Source organism: Chrysoperla carnea, chromosome 2 (genome assembly GCF_905475395.1).
Source record: "Chrysoperla carnea chromosome 2, inChrCarn1.1, whole genome shotgun sequence".
NCBI lineage: Eukaryota > Metazoa > Arthropoda > Insecta > Neuroptera > Chrysopidae > Chrysoperla > Chrysoperla carnea.
Window position 1 is genome coordinate 91,977,318 of NC_058338.1, and position 22,415 is coordinate 91,999,732.

At 28.4% G+C, this 22,415-nt stretch overlaps 1 protein-coding gene across 3 annotated transcripts; it reads left to right on the forward strand.

The window, feature by feature from the left end:
• Positions 1–133: 133 nt before the first annotated feature.
• On the forward strand, positions 134–22,412 carry LOC123291905 (protein abrupt-like). Of its 3 annotated transcripts, XR_006534983.1 has the most exons (5): positions 134–499; positions 1,901–2,197; positions 3,306–3,606; positions 8,495–9,066; positions 9,113–9,206. XR_006534983.1 is itself a non-coding variant. In XM_044872361.1 (4 exons), the coding sequence occupies exons 1-4, from the start codon at positions 134–136 to the stop codon at positions 20,740–20,742; spliced, it is 1,185 nt and encodes a 394-aa protein (XP_044728296.1). In that variant the 3' UTR covers positions 20,743–22,412. The 3 variants fall into 3 exon arrangements, 2 of the variants coding, with proteins under 2 accessions (XP_044728296.1, XP_044728295.1); XM_044872361.1 differs by lacking the exons at positions 8,495–9,066; positions 9,113–9,206 and adding an exon at positions 20,522–22,412; XM_044872360.1 differs by having other exon boundaries at positions 8,495–9,260.
• The last annotated feature ends 3 nt before the right edge of the window (positions 22,413–22,415 follow it).

The following is a 22,415-nucleotide window of genomic DNA, read 5'->3' on the forward strand; positions in this document are numbered from 1 at the left end:
GTAGAATATTGAATTTACGATAGTACTCCATGTTTTTTTTTTTGTGGATTTCAAAATTTTGGAAGTGTTGTTTTTTTTTTTTGGAGGATTTGATTTGTTATTTTTCTTACATTCCAGAATAATTTATTAAGAAATGGCTGGCGAACAATTTTCATTAAGTTGGAATGAATTTCATAAAAATTTAAGTGTTGGTTTTATAAATTTATTTGAAGATTCCTCACTTGTGGATGTGACTTTAGCCGTGGATGGTCGTAAAATACAAGCACATAAAGTTGTGTTATCCGTATGCAGTCCATATTTTAAAGAATTATTTAATGAGAATCCGTGTCAACATCCAATTGTATTTTTAAAAGATGTTAATTTTTCAATTTTACAAAATTTACTCAAATTTATGTATCAAGGGGAAGTCAATGTCTCACAAGAAGAGCTAGCCGATTTTATAAAAACTGCTGAAGAATTACAAATTAAGGGCCTTACAGGAACTGGGAATAATGATACGGTATGTACATATTTTATTTTTATTTCTTATTTGCAGGATTACAAAATCCGAGACAACTGATTTTCGAGGCTAACTTTTTTTTGGAATTTTACATAATGACGATAAATCGTTGCTTAACTTTAGAAATTTTTCAATTTGATGATTGGTAGAAGAAAAATTAATCCGGTTTTTGTATTTTTAGGTCAAAATTACATTTTTTTCAAATTCCATATCCAAATGTTTAAATTATTTTTTTCTAAGTGGTATTTTAGAAATTCGAGAAATTTTTTTCAAAAATTCAATACAAAGGATAATTTTGACCAAAAATTATACCCCTTTCAGGACCTACTATAAAATTTTTTTATCCTATTACTGTGGATCTTGAAGGGGATATATTATAACAAAATACATAAATATAATTCATTTGTTAATTTCACGCATTTTCTAGATAACGCACTTTGCAGTTTCTAAGATAACGCCCAAAATTCCGAACAAAAAGTGATTTATCCTATTTATTAGAAAACATTTGTCCTCATTTAGTTAGAACTTTCGTTGACTTTTGGGTCTGAGTTACTCTTATAATTTCTATTTTTGGGGGTTGAAAAAATTAGTTTTTTACAAAACACATTTTTTTTCTCGACTTTCCAGCTTTAAAATTGCCCGAGATATGCCATTTTTAAAATGGGACATTTTTTGCTCATTCAATCCGATGAAAAACGACCCATCTTGTAAACCGTTCGAAATAGAACATAAGTTTAAATATAAAAGTTATTTCTTATAAAAATATAAGTAATTTTTATTTGAAACATTTTTTCGTAAAATACCACTGTTTCGAAAGTGTTTTCCTGAATATTGTTTCGTTTTTTCAAGAATGGTTCACAAGACCACTATTTGAAGCTGCCTGCAAATTTTCAAGTCTCTATCATTTAAAGTTTTGTCCTAATTTGCGCCCCCAAGGGTAAACAGTGATGTTTACGGAAAAATGTCGCAAACAAAAGTTGTTTATTTTCTTATAAGGAATAACTCTTACATTTAAACTTTCGTTCTATCTCTAACGGTTTACAAGATGGGTCTTTTTGATTTGATTTGATGGCATATTTCGGTCAATTTTTAAGCTAGAATGTCGAAAAAAACAAAAATAGGCAAAATTACTTCAGCTAGAACTTATTTGAACCTTTTGTTATTTCATGCGTATTTTTTTTTTTGTAATTTGTAAAAAATTGTTCATTTTAATCCTCCAAAAAGGGGGTTAAAATGTTTTGGTATGAAGTTTTTACTCTCAAAAATTGTACCTGTTAAAATTCTGATTAACTGTCATTTTTAAAAAGATATTCTTTCAATTTTCACATTTGGCTTAAATTTTAATTATACTCGCGCCCCCTTTTTAATGGTACTTAAATAAAAAAATTTCTTTTTTTGCAGGGGCAAAGTCCTCGATACATTCCACCCAAGTACAAACAAGAATTCAATCCATACCATCCATATAACAACTCAAATCGGCACAATAATCGTATGGTAAATCCAAACAGATATAAACCATTACTCCCAAATAACAGTAATCTACCCAGAAGAACATTGCCATCAATGTTTCATCGTAATTTAAATAAAGGCACCAAATTTCAAGTGGTCAATACACCGCCAGAAATTAAACGACAGTGTGCGGATGTCTCAAATTTGGAATTAAGAAATCAACAACAACTTCAGCAACAACAATTACAGGTAAATTATATTTCAAATTCGCTACAAATCTTATATCCAAATTTTAGGGAATGTTAAGATACTATATCCGATGTGTCGGAACTCTAACGAATCCGTTAGATTTGCGAAAAATAGCTTTAAACAAATTTGTTAACTTTCAACTTTAAACAAAAGTTGAAGTCGACATCATTGTGGTTTAAATCGAAGCGTATTAACGGCAATATTACCCGAAAAGAATTTCATAACATTCGGTCGAGTCGTTTACTATTTATTATGCTGGGGAGTTATTCGTGTGGACCTCAAGGGTCGCACTAGACCCTACTAACGGCTTATTTTATACGTACACGTTGGTAAACACACTAATTTAAGGTTCATAACTCGAGACCCAGAATTGATTGCTTCACAGAACACTACCACAGAATTTGCCTTTGTGTTATTCTGGAGCAGCCCTATTGATACCCCTTCTTTATTTGGTAAATTTTTTTTTCCAAAATATACCAACTATTTTTGACAAACCCTGCGAATTCAGTAGAAATTCGATACGTAATACAAAGTTTTTAACGCCTGTAGCTCCGAAGAAGAACTTTTCCAACTACATGGTCCCTAGACCAATATTCTTGTTTCGGTATATCCTATCACCTCCTACAATATTGACTATTTATTCTGAAACACTCAGTAGATACAGAGAAGTAATTCCTATCTAGATGAAGCAAGTCTAAAAACCACTAGGAGCTTAATAATGCCTAACTGAGGTATTATGGCTTATTTATTTTTATTTATATTTATTTATTTGGGATTTAGGAAAAAATGGACTCAAAAAGACGACAGTACGACAATACAGTCTCATGACAGTATGATCTTCTTATGGCTGTTGATCCGGGCGTGCCAACTGTGGCATAACCAAATGTTACTAGATTTAAATTTGGTTTTTTCTGGGTTTATATTTTCCAGGACTATTTTTCCCGATTACCGTTTATTCGCTCTATAGAATCTAATTGAGGTACCTTTCAAAATTGAAGAAATACTTTATTCTAAAAAATAGGAGCGTAATTTTGTACCTTTTTCAACAAAATACATCCCTTGCTCCAAAATTGTCCTGATAATTTGATAATTTAATAAACAATTACAGGAATTAAGGAATCAGCAACAACAGAGGAATAATGAAAGGAACGAAGATCAACAAAGTAATGAACCAACACCCACACACACACCGACACCCACTCCAACACTTACTAATAATGATGCATCATCGAATGAAGACATGGTCGTGAATGTGAAACCAGAACCACAAGATTACGATATGGACGATATACCTGTAAAAAATGATGATTCTTTTCCAGCGGATGAAACATTTGAAGATTCTATGGACGAACCTCAAGCTGGAACGAGTATGGACGTGAAAGTGGAAGGACAAGATGCTGTATCACAAGGTTAGAATTTTTTTTTATTTTATTTTTTTTTAAATATGTAGTTTATTTCTGTAAATCATTATCGACTTAGGACGTATTTCGTAGATACACGCAGCAATAAAAAAATTTTATGTTACTATTTTGCCTATATTTAAAAATGAAAATTAAATTTATTTTGATAATAGTTCCCGAGAAATTCCAAATTTTGTGTTTTTGTCTTCCGTTTGATAACTGAGAGTTGCAACCCACCACCAACTGGTGAAAATAATTTGTACTTATTAAAAACAGAAAGTGAACTCGTTTTCAGTAGTTAAAATTTAGACTGCCAGGTGACAGTACTTGCACTTACAATTTTTAAAGGCCAATCAAAACATTCAAACTCAAATCATATAAATCTCGCCAACAGGCAATAATACATCATACTAATTAAAACAGGAAGTGGGTCCGATCCGTTGTCAGTAGTTCCAATTTAGAGTACCAGGTTACTTACCATAAATCAATAAACGTCAATTTATTTCAATTCTTTACGTTTGCCTATTTGCGAAAAAGAGGATATTAGATGCACAGCTGGACCTTACAACATAATAAACCTCAATTAAAAATTAAATCTGCTATAATTTGCGCTACGTATGGAGTACAGACGTCAAGCAGGAACTAATCAAAATATACAGGGTGTTTCTTGTTTTTTAAGTTTACATATGCTTGAAATTCGATAAATTTAATCGAGGAACTGTGATTCAAAACTGACAAACATTAAATGTAACACTTTTTTCCTTATTAGTATGATTTTTCAAATAATTATATTCTACTATTCCCGTCTGTGCTGTTCGATAAAACAACAAAAACAATTTTATCTAATGATTATTACATAAAATTTGTATTATTTATCGATTTCGATACAGAAATAAACTCATATTTTTATTATTTATACTTCTTCTTTCTTTCTTTTTTTTTTTGAAATTATTTGTTATTAATCTGCAATATCTTTATCGATAGAAATTAGTCACTATTTAAAAATGTGTTTAAAATTATCATAGTTTATGTTATGTGTGGATTGAAGCGATTCTTTCTGGAACATTTTGAATTTGTAAAAATTAAAAAACCTATATTTTGCTATATTCCACCTATTTACAATGATTTCGATATATGTTTCGTCCATTTCGGTCATTATCAACCCTGTAAGATAGGTTCTAAAAGTAGGGTTTTGCCCTAAAATAATAAAATCGACGAGTTTGTTAACAAAAGAAGGATAAGTGACGGCATATGAAGTTATAACACAATAATCTTTGTATTTAAAATTGAAGTTGTCCAGCAAAGCAAGTGGTTCTCACTCTCAGCTAGTACTTTATATTTATAAATATAGACCCAGCACTAAAGTACGTTAAGCTGAGCGCAAAATATATAATAATATCAAAAATTGTCCAACGTACAAAAAAATTTTTTGGTTTTGTAATAAATGTAAATACGATTGAAGGCAAAAGAAACTCTGATTTTCGCAACCTTTGACTTCGAATATCAAGGGGCGCGCACACTTGTCTATATGTGACTTTTGTACAATCAAAATAAAGGTTTGTACAAAAATTCAGCTTTTTCCGCCGACAATGAAAAATAGACTTTATTTCCTGGAGGGTGATTCGCCGGTAATAAATATAAATAAATTAGTAGATAATTAACGAGACATATTATTATATCAAAAAACAATACTTTGGGTATCTTCCCGATCAATTCAGAGAGTAATTAATTAATTAAAAATAAACTAAATACATATCCTGTTATGCGGATGGTTATGTTATTTAGTTTATTTTTAATTAATATTTACTCTCTTAATTTATCGTTAAGCTATCCAAATTTCGGATCGGTATCTACTAATTTATTTGTTCTTATTACTGGTGAGTCACCCTCCTTAAGCTGTTAAAATAAATCACCTAATAACAAACAGTCGATTTTTGAAACACATTTTTAAATGGTTAATTAAATGAATCATTAAACAAACATATAAAAACGAACCAAATATCGTCCTTAAACATTTTTATATGATTTTTAAGTCACCATTAAATTTTATAAACAGCCCGTAAGCTAGAAATATTTTAAATTCCTCAACTACCTGGCAAATGTTGTAGATCAGATCAGAACCATAATCTTTTAAATAATTTCCAATCCTTCGAGTGGTACTGGAGGGTTTTCAGCCCCCCCTCTCAAAATTGAATACTTTTATAGAGAATAGCTTCCTCCGGTACCTCTCGTGGGAATAATCTATAAAGCTATACTCATCACAGGTCTTAGGTCATTAATATTTTACTACAACTTTGAGGGGAAGAGCTCGAAACGAGTATCACTCCGGGATTGCAAATCATATGAAAAGTGTGATTTTGATCTGTTTAAGAACATATGCCCAAGCCAGGTTTTTGAAAGCTGATGCTGTTTGGTGTCATTAGCTCACGGGCTATAACTCAAAAGAATTAAGCAAAAAATGCATTCGTTTCATAACACCTAAGCTTAATTTTTTAATTTGATCTCCAAAAATAACAAATAATTTCATAAAAAATATTTTTTTTTAAATACACAATGCACGTAGTTTTTGTTTTTATTTTTTTGTTTTTGAAAAGAAAAATACACCAAATATATTACAAAAAATATATTTTTTCTATTAGAATTCTTTTTATATTACTCGTATTTTTGTAATGTGTTGTTTTCTCTGTTACTTTTGTCTCAATAATATTCGGCCACTAATTTTTAAAAACTCGGGTTTTCTTAAAAAAAAATGCAACAAAGTTTTTGTTTAATGAAATAAAGTGAAACGATTTTGTGAGGGCTTCAAAAAAGTGATCCAAGAAATTAATTTAAATCTTTAAAATAAATAAAAAAACATTAGTAGGTAAGTATAAATATAAAATATTAATTTTTGTGACAATAAGCTCCATTTTTTTTATTTTTTGTTGTTTTTTTTAAATACTTTTCCCATTGTAAAACAGTGGCGGCCGTATTTTTTTTTAAATGAAATTATTTTTATTATTTATTTTTGAAAAACAAATTGGTGTAAAGTCATTAATTACGTTGCATTTGTATTGTTTTTATGATTAATTTATTTTTATATTTTTAAATTAAGTATTTTATTTATATGTAAGCCGTCACTGTTTTGATTATACTCCCTTTTTCGTTTTTTTTTTTCGATGATCGTGTTTGATTTCTGACAGGTACGAAATTTTAGGTATATTTTATCATTGAAAAATTAAGGGAAACAAAGCGCTCGTTTATAATAGTGGTAGTTTCTTTTCTAGGCTAGCAGAAAACGAAGAAAATCTGAAAAGCTAGCGATTTGCTATTCTAATATATATGAGCGCTAAGAAAACATTTTATGATACGAAATTATTCCAAATTACGCGACAAGACAATTCCATCCAACAATTTTCCCTGAAATTTTATCGTATTTTAGAATCAATCGCGTTCGTGAATATATGAATTTATGTAATATTTTCGAAAAATAGTGAACTTATTGTGTTTTCGGAACAACGAAAAAACACGGTTTGGTTTTTTGATTTAATGGGGTACATCTACCGGATTTTGATAATCAATTCGCAAAATTTTGGGAGAAAGTTAATTAGGAAGTTTTCCGGTTCTGAAACGTTCCACACGACCTTCCGCAAATGGTTTTTTGATAATTTATCTCTACATTATTTTCTTTAGTGACGCTTTCTTGAATATCTCTGCTTCTATTGATCGGATGAACCTGAACTATGAAATAACCTCAAATTCTTAAGTAACCGGTGGCACTATCTAAAAGTACATATTAAGACCCGCAATATAAAAAAAAAGTTAAAATCCGATAATTTGCTTGAACTGTACGAACTGTTGAAGGAAAATTCGTTTTTCTCAAAATTGAGGCTATGTATCGAGCTTAAATTTACCACACTTTCTTATGATTATAAGTTACATTTTTTTCCAGAATTTTAATTCAATTCCTTCATTTTTCGAAAAGTTATCAGAGAAAGTTAAAAATATGAGGTTACTGCAGTTTTCTTGTGATTTTGAGGTTATTTTGCTATGTTCGGGGTTTGATAGCAGGCAAGATCAATGCAAAAATTCATAACAAACACTTTTTTTTTATTCGCCCTAAACCGATCAATAGGTGCAGAGATATTCAAGAAAACGTCACAAACGAAAGCAAGCTAGACATAAATTGTGGAAAACTTCTTTTCTCTGTTTTTTAAAACGATAGAAATCTCTTTAAAAAAATTAGCCTTTTTTCAAAATTTTTTTTTTATGATTACCACACTATTAATGGAATTACTGACTTGAAACTAAATTAACAAAGTATCGAAAACAAAAAAAAAAACAGTTGTATCCGACTAATTTCGGATGTATGAGCACGGAAGTGGGGACACAAATTAAAAAAATTTATTTCTTTCAATTTTGATGGTGAATTGTGTTATAACTTGACAATAACTAAGACGAAAAGTAAGAATACAATTTTTCGATATTTGAAGTCGTTTTCAAAAAATCGAGAATTGAAAATTTGTTTTAATTATTTAGCTTTCGATATTTCGAAAATCAAGATATATATCGAAAAAATTTTATTATTATTTTTCGTCTAAAATTCATAATCAAAGTTGAAAATAAGGTACAAATAATTTCACCACAAGTCTAAACTTGTCTTGGCGCTCGTACTACCTTAAACTTTAAAAAATTAATAAAAAAGTAATTATTTTTTATTTAACAAAACTGAAAAATCAGTTTTTTCTAATTGGCTTACTACATTTTTTTGACAATTTTTATTTTTATAATATATGAAAATTTTTTGTTTGTTTATATTTTGATTGGGAGCACAATTTTTATAAAAAAAAAATAAATAAATAAAATATTAAACAATTGATTTAAATAATTTGTGTAAAAAATTAAATTTTGATTTCAGATGAAGTATATTTCATACGAAGTTTACGTGGTACACCAATGCTGGTGGTGGGTGATTATACATTCAGCAGGAATAAACGAACAAAATCCAGGACATATTGGGTGTGTTGTAAATCAGAGACCAGTAAATGTAAAGTATCGTGTATAATACAGGATAATGGTATTATACGAATGCCACGCGGACAAGTACATAATCATCCGAATGATTTTGAGAAAATTATCAACAGTGAAATTATGAATGTTTCATATCATGATATATCTGCTATTTTTACACATCAATAAAACTTTGGAAAAACTTATTTTTTTATATATATACTTTTCTATTTACGGGAGCAAAATTTATTTATAAATGATTAGAAAAGGCCTTTTCATCTATTTTTTTTTTTAAATATATTATAAAAGGGTAATTCAGTAATATTTCACGTAATATAAGCAGCTTACATTATTTATTTTGAAGTTCAAGAGAAGTGAAGGCTATAACTCGATGTTTTTTATCAGCCTTTACTTATAAACCCAACGAAGCGGGGGGATATTAAGCTAGTTTGAGTATAATTATCAAAAATGACGCATATTGTTATTATATTCGCATCTTCCAGTCTTCAATTCCAAATTCGCCGAGCGATGTTCTTGAAAACTTGATTTTTAATTCAAATTCCTGAATGAATTCGTTCTTGAAAACTGAACTTTCATTAAAATTCCTGATTTAAAACCACTGAGTATTTAAAAGAGGGTAATTAAGTAATATTTCACGTAATATAAGCAGCTTACATAATTTATTTATTTTGAAGTTTAAGTTCTCTAACCTACAAAAAGATCGATTAATTGCTTTATACGTTTACTTAATATTGTGAGATAAAAAAAATAAAACGTGCCTTAAAATAGAGTCTATTTTTTACAGTTGTAAATTTTTTTTTTATATGGAACTTTAATGCTAAGAAAGACTCTATCTAGTGATAGAAAAAATAACTATATATGTTATTCCGCATAGATATATAATATTTAACAGAAATGTTGTATACAATGTTGTATATTTGTGCAAATCTTTAAAACTGTAAATCTCGATAGCTTTGATAAATCTCATAAGTATAGTGAGAGAATAAAAATGGGAAGTAAAAAATGCTTAACTGAAAGCAAGTTTAAAAACTTAAAACTTCAAATATGATACATCTTTTGCCTTTTCATTCAATGAAAAATCTCCTGACTCAAACAAATATGGTTAACATTTTTTTTTCATTACGTGGCGCATACATCTTGCCGTTAAAATCCTATAGAACATGACCACTTTTATTCAATATGGTCCTTTGCAATTTATTTGGACTAGTTTTTGAATACAACATCAATCAATTGACCAAAACAAAATGTGCCCTTTTCTTGATTTGGTAACTATCCGAAACAAAAGCTAATCGATGAAAAGGCCTTTATTTTATCTCGTTCAAATTCCGATTCAAAAAAATTTTGTACGATATGACCAGCGGATATATAATCCGTTGATTTTTATTTAGCTTAAATCGATGTTCAATTTGGCCTAACATTAATTTTTTTTTATAGACGACTGAATATATATTCTTGAGCTTTTAACAAAACTCGAAAAAATTTATGCCTTAATAATGCTTTTATATCGTTATTTATTCTTAGTGTCAAAAATCGTTTTGGATAAACCTAATTTTGCTAAAAAAAATAAATGTGTCACATGTGCCTTTATTGAAAAAATTATAATAAAAAACTGTCAATATCGAAACTTAAAAATGATGTTAAGATAACAAATTCGATGTGTTAAATATAATTATTCTAAGATGAAAATCTATTTTTGTAATTTCTTAAGGTAGTATGGCTGTATCGAGACGGGAAACAATTTAGTCAAATCGGCAATCATTTTTTAATTTTTTTTTGCAACAAATGATAAAAAAGGTATAATGAATTAATATAACAAATACAGTGAAACCTGGTTAAGTGAGACATCAAGGAACCTATCTAAAACCTGTCATAAATAAATATCTGTCGAGAGGTGCGATTATTAAATAAAATAACGTATTATCAAATTAAATATTGCTGCTACAAAAATTATAAATAACGATCCTTCACGCGAAATGTTGTGCCTTTTCTTTAATCATTGGTCCTCTTGCCGGAACGTTTTTGTTACGAAGTTGCTTGACCCATCTTAATTTCAGGATATTCTGATACTGGTATACTACCTTAACATCAATTTAAAATTGAAATCCAAAATAAAACCTTTTTAGTGCGCTATCGAACAAAGATTATAAAATGAGTGGTCAGTTTATTAAAGTTTTTTCTTATTTAATTTAATCAATCGTTAATTTTTCTATCTAGTAACACAGGTCTCGATACGAATATATATATTGTTAATATTGATAGAAGAAATTCTCTCTTATAGGCCCTAAAATCTTAGAGCTCCAATGAGAAATATTTTTCTTCCATAATCGTTTTTTCACCCATCTAACATAGGTGGTTAATTTAAATTACAAAAGAATTTAAACATTCAAAATCAGTTATAACGACATTGAAGTAAAACCTGTAATTATGGTCGTTATATGCAAATATGTGCATATATTGGACAACTTGACCGTTTAGTATTCCATTTTGACTTTTGACGACCTGATTTTTCATTAGAAACATCTGTTTTTCATAAGAGACTCTATAGAGACATTTATAAGGAAGATTCCCACCAAATTGCAAAGAATCGTTCGAGTAGAACTTGAGATATCATGTCAACCACTTCCAAAATTTTAGTTTCAAGAACGTGTTTTAAGTTTGAGAGACAATTCCGGCAGTGGAACTCGGATAATAATGTTACTCACTTTGGATTAATCGGCTATCCCAAATCCATTCATTGGTCCTTCTTCTTCTTCATATGCAATGGCTTGCAAAGTTATTTCTGTAAACCGAGCTGTGCATTACTCTCTTAATTTATCGTTAAGTTATCCAAATTTCGGATCGGTATCTACTAATTTATTTGTTCTTATTACTGGTGAGTCACCCTCCTTAAGCTGTTAAAATAAATCACCTAATAACAAACAGTCGATTTTTGAAACACATTTTTAAATGGTTAATTAAATGAATCATTAAACAAACATATAAAAACGAATCAAATGTCGCCCTTAACATTAAAGAAAAAAATAAATAAATACCTGTATATCGCTAGATGGCCTGTTAAAGTCATCAACTAGTATCATTCGTTTGTTTACAGGAACTTTGCCATCCAAAGTTGCACATTTAATACCTTTTGAGACTAAATGTTCTTCAATAATTTTTCAACATACTTGTCCATTGTGATACAACAATTGCCTTTTCACCTTTAGCTAGGGCAGTTTGTTTTTAGTTTATCAATAACGATATTAACTTTTGAACTGGGTTAATTAGTGTGAAAGATAGGATTGTTTGCTGGCAGCAGCATTTAGATTATTGCTTTCCCCAGCAGCTGGATCAACACTTTCATTTTGGGTATCTTCTTCTCCATCATTAATGTCCATTTTTTCTAATTGTGTAACAAGCTTCTTCATTTTCAATCATCTAAGAGAATATATAATTCATTATATTTCAAGAAATTAAATACTGCCTTCTTTTGAAGCAGCAGAAGAGCTTCGAGGGTTTATATAGGCAAAAATGTTTAAAGCGTGTATTAGTCGTTGTAAGCGGATATATATAACCGATAATACAATAACCACTATAACCGATATATCATTTTATCTAATGTTTTTATAGACTGTTGTATATTTAATATATTTATATCTAGATTCAGTTGTTACCTTGCCAATTCGACCTAGTAAGCGATGTCGTTCGACGTAATCAGCGATTTGTTACTATAAGCGATGTCGTTATAACGAATTTTGACTGGTAATTGTAAATATAAAAACCTACGTTATTATTATTATTTTTTTACGATTTCTTTTTTGTTTTGTTACCGTAAAATAGAATTCGTGGCGATTTTTATTCTATTTAAAAAAAAAATAATAATTTTATTTAAATAAGTATGTTCTAAATACGGGGCTAGAATTTATTATGGCAAATAATCTTAAAATAAATAAAGCAAATCAAATATTTTTATAAAAATTATATTAAATTCAAAAAAAAAAATACATTTTTTTATTAAACATTTTTGTAGATTTTAAAAATTATTAATTGTTAAGAAAAAAAATTATATATATAAATAATTATTCGTCAAAGAATCTATTTTGTGTACAGCTTAATATTAATTTTTTAGATTTTAAGATAATTGTTATCCATTTTCAAAAATATCAATAATTTATTTTGTGTCTATTTACGAATTAATAATTTCTTTTTTATTATTACTAACTGAGCGCAATTGTCTTCTTTTAAATCCTCAGTTAGGTTGTTAAAATACTTGAACGGTGATACTTCAGACATCTACAACTTCAATTGAAATCAGAACACTTGTCGGATGATGGGCGCTTGTGCAATGTCAGCTATTTTTTAATTCACAATAAGTGAAATTTACAAAATTTAAAAAACCCCCGACAAATTTTCTGGTACAGAATCCTAATCCCTTTTCCTCAGATGCTTCTCCAAACTGGAATGATTTTCGAGGATCATGGTCTATATTTTAGTTGTTCCGGGTACGGAACCCTAAACTCGCACTTGAAACATAGCTAAGAACGCTCTCCATTAAATTACATTGCAAACGAAAAAAATAAAATCAAATCGGTTCATCCGTTTACGTTCTACGATGCCACAGACAGACAGACAGGGACACATACAAAGCGATCAAACTTATAACACCGCTTTTTTTGGTTCGGGGGTTAAAAATGTCGTATATTGCCTATGAGTTAAATATTTGACAGACATCTTCCGACTTCAATTCAAAATTCACCGAACGACGTTCTTGAAAACTTGATTTTAATTAAAATTCCTTATTTAATTCGTTCTTGAAAACTGGACTTTAATTAAAATTCCTGATTTAATAACCACTGAGTATGTAAAAGAGGATAATTAAGTAATATTTCACGTAATATAAGCAGCTTACATAATTTATTTATTTTTGAAGAAAGATCTCTAACCTACAAAAGGTCGATTAAAATTGCTTTATACGTTTACTTAATATTGTGAGACAAAAAAAGAAAACGTGCCTTAAAACAGAGTCTATTTTTTACAATTGTAAATTTTTTTTATATGAGACTAATGCTAAGAAAGACTATCTAGCGATAGAAAAAATAACTATATATGTTATTTCTCATAGATATATAATATTTAACAGAAATGTTGTTTACAATGTTGTATATTATATATATACAAACGTATATAAAATAGGTGGTGTGCCAATGTGCAAATCTTTAAAAACTGTAAATTTCGATTTAAATTTCCATAAATCCTTAAAGTATATTAAGGAAGTAAAAAGCTTTACAGAAGGCAAGTTTTAAAACTTAAAATTTCAATTATGATACATCTTTTGACTTTTCATTCAATGAAAAATCTCCTGATTCAAACAAATATGGTTTACATTTTTTTTTTACTCGTGGCGCTGTGACATCTTGGCGTTAAAGTCTCATAGAACTTGACCACTTTTTGATAACATGTATATGACAATAATTGTTATTACAATTTTGATTGGTTATTTTTTTTGGAATTGATTGTCGAGGCTTCAGGTTTGCAAAGGAAAAGTAATTTTAATTTCATAGAAATAATATGGAATAATAATTTAAAATTGTCTTTTTGATAGATCGTTTATCTCAGTAATGATTCGCTAAACGAAAAGTGCTAAAATGCTGTTTTTTATTAATTTTTATTTACCTTCAAAATTATACGAATAAAATTATAATCAATCAAAATTTATAGAAAATAATATTTTTTAATAAATTGTAATTTTGTACAAACAGAAGCAGTAGACGTTAACCTTAAACAACGACGAAAAATAAAACGTGAATTTTCCTCCCTCACTACTTCTGTGTTTTTAATACTTTTTTAGAGTATCGAATATTACCGATAAATTAGTTAAACAAAAAAAATTATATATTTAATTATTAAAACGTTATGTTATAAATAAAAAATTACTTTAAAAATTAATAAATTAACAAATTGTTTTTTATTTTTGATTATTTATTTCAATATTTAAACAAGTTGTAATTTTTAATAATTGCTGATCTCAATCATAATTTCGGCAATTTTCGAACAAAATTTTATATTATACGGGGTAATTAAAAAATTTATTTATAATATCAAGAGAGTACATTTTAATATTAAAAATACGTTAATTGTTTAAAAAAATTTCTTCGAAATTTTGTAAATAAATTGGGTAGTTTCAAGTTAATAAAAATTACCCCAACTTGTTGTTAATAACTTTAAAAAAATGAACTTTTAATGTTTTTATATATATTTGAAAAAAATATTTGATTATGACAAAAAATTCTTTTGAATAGAATTGAGACACATTTAAAATTCTTTTAAATTTCATTTCACAATCTCTTATTAAAAAAAGTTTTTCCTCCTTTTCAACAAAATCATTTATTGTATTTTTTCTGAGCATAGCTAAATAACATTAAAATCTCAAGAAAACCGCAGTAGCCTCATATTTTCAACTTTTTCTGAACTTTTCCAAAAGTGAAGAAGGAATTGAGTTGAAATTATGGAAATAAATGTCACTTATGGTCATAAAAAAGTGCGGTAAATTTTAGCCCTATACGTAACCTCAATTTTGAGAACAATATGTTCAGGGTTCGATAGCAAGCAAGGTGGATACAAAAATTCATAGCAGGTAATCTTTTTATTTTATTCGCCTCAATCTGATAAATAAAAGCAGAGATATTCAAGAAAACGTCATCCAACAAAACAATGTAAAGATAAATTGTCCCAAAACCTTTTCTCTGTTTTTTACAACAAAAGAAACAATTTTTTTTTTTTTTAAATTAGTCTTCTTCCAAATTTTTCCTAATTGATTATCAAATTTCGGTAGATTTACCTCATTAAAATTTTTTTATCAATACAAAAAAATTTCTTTTTACCGACTACGATTTCTTATAACTTTTTTCATTCGCTCACAGATGGCGAGACTATAATTCACAATATACCTTAAACAAATATATCAGAAATTTAGATTTGAAAATTTTAATTCCACAAAAATAATTTATAAATATATTAAGAAAAGTTTATGTATTGTTTCAATAATATTAAAAAGAATTTTTTGTAGTACTAATATCTTGAATAAGCGCTAAGGGAATAAATATTTTTTATAAAAATTAATAATTTTATACAATTTTTAAGTGGTCTTGATATAATTTATTTTATTTTTAGTTAACGGTTTAGTTATTAATAATTATTAAAACGAAAAAAATTATTATTTTTTTTCTTTGTTAATTTTTTTAAATTTTCAACGATTTATATAATAAAATTTATTTTTTTATTTAGTATATGTTTATTGTTATGATTTATTTTACATTTTTTAATTTGTATCCCTGAGAAAAGTTTATTTAGAGTAGTTCGATGCCGTAAATTGAAAATGATACCACAGATGTAAAATTTTATTTATCAATTAATAATCCTTTTATGTTTTTTGTGAAAAATTCATATCGATTCTCAGAACGTTTTTGGAGAATTTAACCATCAAAGTCAGTTACCAAAAAAAGTTTTTCATTTTATTCGCAGTTCTTAATTTTGGTTTGATTTTAAAGCTTAAAACTTGAGAAAAATTAATAAAAGTTTTATGTAAATGGTAAAACATTTTTAAAAGCACTTATTGGCAAAAAAATCAACATTTATTACGACTTCTTCATGTACCATCATGTAAAAAGGGCTGTTTTTAATAATTAATTTATCGTAAACCGTAAAGAGAAGCGACTTGTAATTTATACAGAAGGTGTATTAAATACTCATTAATTGACACACAAAATTTCAGTTTTATGGTATTACTTTCGTTTTGATATCGAAACACCTTAATTCAATAATTCCGAACATGTTATATTTCCAATTTAACCATAAATTTTGTAGATCTTAAAAAAACCACAAGTGCTCTGATTGTAATAAAATTTAGCGCCTTCGATTATCTTTCGTCGAATCCGATGCTATTTTATTCGTTAAAAATTATCGAATTAATTTTTTTTTTAAGCGAAGATTAAAGTTTTATTATCGTAGATCTGATTTTAACGCGTACTGTTAAATTTATTCGAATTAGAAATATATGGTGAAACTTTTTTTATAAGAAATTTATCGATCAAAATATTTCTTAAATCGCCGTCCAAAATATGTGTTCTTTTATGATTATATAAAAACAATTTCCTAACAATAAAATTATGTCTTCCATATTCCATGGTTTCAAAATTTCAATATTTATCATAGTTTCCTTCATAATCGAACAGATTTATTAATATATTCGAAAAATTTGTTATTATTATTTGATTTTTTATTCATAAAAAAGGAAGTAACATCCAGAAAATTTATATTTCAGTTGTTGCTTACTCTAAAAGAAGTTAGAATAATGCGTCTTTATCTTTAAATATTAGAACAAGTAAAAAGCCTCAAATATTTGTGAAATAGGCTAATAAAGCCTTTTTGAAACACTCCCCGAAGTTTTTGGGATAATTACGCTAAAAAAATAAAACTCCTCACTTTTATTTGTAAGTTTGTCTGGTCTCAGGCGATGTTTTTGGTATAATTCGCCCGCCCCGATTGGTAATGACGATTAAAATTTTGACCCACTCCTCGTTTTACCAAGAATCGATGCTAAAGGGTTCACCTCGTAGTCTTGGTGAAACACTACGAATTCTAGACTGCCCCAATAAATAATTAAATTTTAGGAAATATCAACAATTTAAGAAAAGTTTTAAGACGTTAAATTTGTTGAAATTCACCTCCTCCCTCGTAAATCCGCGCTACGCTTAGTAATATCAACCCTCCCCCTGTTTGTGTGACTATTTTTGTTGTTTGGTTTATTTATAATGCGAAAACTGAGTCTGCAACTGACTCAGACGCATAAATAACTGATTTTGCTAAATTAGTTAAATGTTTTTCTTTTTTTTTTATACTCATATGTTGTGCATATCCTGACTTGACTAAAAATGGCGTCGTTATTCCAACTCTTACTAGAGAAAGGAAAGTAATTGTCTGAAGTTTTATTAACGAATATAATTTTATTCTCTGTTATAAAATCCTAATAATGATTGTAACGAATTGTAATATTTAATTTATATTAAAAATTTGTAATCTTTTATAATTTGTAAATGGTTGTATTTTTGAATAAAAAAATTATTTAAGTTATTTTTTTAAAAAGAAAATAAAAAACTAATTGAAACTTATAAAAATCCTTTTTATTTATTATTTTGAGTAATCTTTTTTAAATATTTCTTGCGTCTGTGAGTCTCTAGGAATAGTATTCAAGGAAAAAAAGTAGTCAAATATTTGCTGATGGTGTATTACTTACTAACTTACTTCTATTCGTAGCGAAATCACTATATACAGTGGAACTTGGTTCAGTGGGACCTGAATTAATGAGAATACTCCATAACTGGAACTCATGCTGAGGTCCCAAAACTTTGGCACTTAATTACCTCTGTTAGTGAGACGAAGCAAATCTCTATATCTAAAATTGGATCTTTCGATTTTATCGTCATAATTAACTCTACTACTAAGGCAGCGAGCGATTTTATATGAATTAACCCCTGTAACTGTGAACAGAGATAACATCGTTTTGTTTGTTTACTTACTTATTCTTATTCTACTCGCAAATTCCGCACTTAACTAATTTTGAGTCTTAATGACATTTTTCCCAGTTTTAGTTTTTACTATCTATACGGATGCTTATTTGAAAAATGCCGAAACGAAGGCTCAAATCGTTATCAGTACGTGAAAAACTGCAGTTAATATTCGTTTATGCATGTGGGAAGATACTCGGTGAAGTCTGTGTCGAATTTATTGTGCGAAAAATTACTCTTTGTAGAATAATTCAGAATAAAGATAAAATTTAATCACAATGTTCTGAAGGATAAGGAAAACTAAAACGTGTGCGTTTATCAGAATATCCTGAACTTGAATAGTGTTTGCTAACATGGGTCAAGCACCTTCTTTACAAAAACGTTTCGGTAAGTGGACCGATGATTAAAGAAAAGTCACAAGATTTGGGGCGAAGGCTCGGTATTCATAATTTTTGTAGCAGCAATGATATTGATAATACGTTTTATTTAATAATCACACCTCTATAACTGAAATAACCTGTATTCTGACCTCAATTAATGGAACCCTCTGTATATGAGACATAATTTATTTATACCTGACGTTTCACTTAACAAGGTTCCACTGTATAAGAGATTTCTACAAAGAATAACTTTTTTTTTGTAAACCTTATAATAAAAAGTTTTCCATATGTGGCCAAGTTAAGAAGCATCCTGTATATTTCATATAAAACTGTCTTAATAAGAATATAATATACTTAAAAATATATAAAAGCTGGAAAATTTTATGTAGAGAAATATGTATGTGACATCTGAGATATCTGGTGAAAAATATTATTATATTTTAAGAAAATGTTTTTACAACACTTAAGTTTTTATTTCAAAGATAAGTAGTTTTTTTTTTTTTCGTATTTTTATGTACATTTTTTTCCTACACATTTTATGTCTTTACTAGAAACAGTTAAGACAAAATGGTTGGTATTTTAATATTTCTATTTACAGAAATTTTACCATCAATATCATATTCAAGAACGCCACGTGGAAATCCACGTTTAGTTGTCAACGGTTTTGTATACGTTGTTAAAGGCAACTATGGTATGACAACATTTTGGACATGTCAAAAACGTGGCTACGGGTGTCGTGTTTCATGCAGTACTAAAAATGGTGCATTACGAATGAAATCTGGTCAAAGGCATAATCATCCACCGCCTGATCTTATCTAAATCTAAATCTATATTTAGTTTTTTTTTTTTTTTGTATATAATTTATTTTTTTTGTATAATAATTAATTTATTAATAAAAATAATATTAATATTAATTAATCTAATTCTAATCTATTTAATCGCCTATCGAAATCTACGCACAAGCCTATATGCTTCTAATTTAATTTCACTTTGGAGCATAATTCACTTCACTCGATTAATCAACTAAATGGCAGATCTAAAACTTATATATACTCAAGAAGAAAATAATTTAGAACCAGAAAAATAACACTTATTTTGATAGTTCCATTTTACGCAACGCCTCGAAGCGCATTCTCTTAAAACACTCTAAAAGGTGTTTATCTTCAAATAAGCCTCCATAAACGTCGTCACAATTGCTACTGTGGTCAAAATTGAATTATCGGCCTGCAAGAACCACAAATTAATCCACAATTCTGGCCCTTTTTTATTAGTTTTCTCAATCAAGCTCGTCTGAATTTTTGAGAAACTTTATCGTATTTTTAGCCCCGCTTTTTTAACGCTTTGTATGACATTTAGCCTTGTTTTCTTATAAATCTGATTCATTTTTAGTCTTTTCTAACATTTGGAACGAACTTTCTCTCGAAAAACAAATTTGGGGGGCGAAATTAACTAAACCAATCCGTATATTCTGGATATTGGAGAGATGGATAAAACCAAGGTCTGTAAACAAAAAAGTTAGATTCATTCCCATTTTCCCAATCGGTCGTACAGGCGAGGTCTATTACCCATATTTGACCGCCTTTTCCAAGATGGCGGTGAAGGGGTTTATTTCCCGAATACGCAAAATCAGATTTAAAGTCTCCAAACAACCCCCTATTGAATAAATGAAAAAAAAATGTAGTGTCATAAACTTTTGAATGACTCCTTACCCACCCCTAAAAAATTTTAACGGGCTTTAAAGTATATCGTTTTACAGCATTAACCGTAGTTTGAGAAATAGTTTTGTTTGTTTTACAGTTTTCATTTCGAAAACAAAAAGTGTAATTAAAATTTTTTTGAAATATTTTGTGAAATTCCGACACACAAGATTTGTTGCATGTTTTCTAAATTATCCTAAAAGTTGAGTAATTTTAGATAAAATTCTGTATTTTTTTTTTAAATTAAAATTTATAATTTGAAAGCAAAAGTATATAAAAAATATTTTATTTGTTTCAGACAATTCATCACCATATTTAATAAAAACTTCGAAAGGTTTCTCACGTTTAATAGTTGAAGGATATGCATTTAGTATTAAAAGTCGTTACAATACAACAATCTTTTGGAATTGCTGCAATAAAGGACGTGGTTGTAAAGTTACATGTTCCACGAAAAATGGTATGTTACGCATGAAATATGGACAGGAGCATACGCATCCACCGAATGCGCATGAACAATAATTTAAAAAAATTTTTCCCTCCATAAAGAAAAATTCAAACACAATCAACAATATTTTGTAAAAAGAAAATGCTGTTCCAAAATAACTCAGGAGGTAAAAATAAAGAAAAAAATAAAAATAAAAACTTCAATATTATTCGTCATTGTGTTAAATAAAAAAAATTATTTTATTTTGTTTGGTTCAATAAAATTATAGAGAATGGTTATAAAATCGGCAAAATTGATGAAAACAGTTTTTAGTTTTTAAGTTATGATTGTATTTACTTCAGAATTTGTCATAAATAAAATTGGAAAAGGATTGACATTAATTTCCTTACTCTTGGACAAAGAGTATTCATACCGACATTATGAGGCAATTTTAAAACGAAAAAAGTCGAGAATATGCTTATCTAAAATCGACAACATACACCGGCTGCGGCAGGCAGTGCCATAGGTACGGTTGCAAGGCTATCTGCTCCACCCAAAGCGAGGCGTAAATATTTATGGCCGCATTCAGTCTCCGTAAATTCTTCAATATAGCTAAACGTTGTTCTAAAAAGATAATCTTCCCAGAGCTCTGACTGCGGCAAACAGACAACCTAGTAAGCGATCTCTAAGTGCAGACGTACAATTCGAATATCCCCTTACTAAAAGTTTCATAAAAAGAGATCTGCTTCAGTATGAAAATGGCGATGTTCGACGGCTTTTTCTAAAAAGAGAATTCATTAAATCTATATACATTTGGAAGAGAGTCCATTAAATCTATATACACGTTACTTTTATTCCAGCTTGGAATTATTTCTATATGCCTTCACGCCGGGAGGCTCCTATAACATTCGAGAATGTTTTAGAAAGATATTTAAGGGGTGTTCTGGTCTAGAAGCCTAAATTGTAGGCATTTTTCAAACTAAGTTTAAAAAAAAATTGAAAAACATTTTTGCAGCCAATTTTTTCATATTATATTAATTGACATTTTAAAAATACAAAATGAAAATTGTAAAAAAAAGTAAAGATGTCGTTATCGTCTGAACTTCGGTCAAAAAAAAGGAAAATTTACAAAATGGTGTCAAAATGAAAAAGAAAAAAATTCATTTTAACCCCTTTTTTACATTTTGGATTTATTTAAAATAGAACTGGACAGAGGAACTCGGATAATAATATTACCCACTTTGGATTAATCAGCCATCCTAGATCCATACATTGGGTCTTCTTCTACTTCATATGCAATGTTTTGTGATTTCTGCTAACCGAGCTGTTTTGCATTCTTTTGAAGCAGCAAGAGCTCACTGTACAGAGAGATCAATTTGAGTTTCGTTACCAGAAAACTCGCTGTATCTCCGAAAATAATTCAATTTTTTTAAAATTCGTTTAAGGACATATTCAAAGGATCCAACCTTTAAAAATATGCAAAAAAAAAAATCGTTTTCTTCAAATTTCTAGACCAGAATACTGTTTTTAAATAACCATGCGCCAACAGTGCATATAAGATAGATATTATTCTTTCTTCTCAGGCGGCCTTTCTATTAAATGCTTTAACCTTTTAACCATTCTTTGAAAGGATAAAATACATATAAAATGCCTTAAAAAGCAAGGACTTCTTCATTTAGAAAAGGCCATCGACTACAGTCGACATTTTTTTATTAACTACGTACATATTTTAATTTTCATTTAATTTGTAAAAACTGTCCCAATAAAA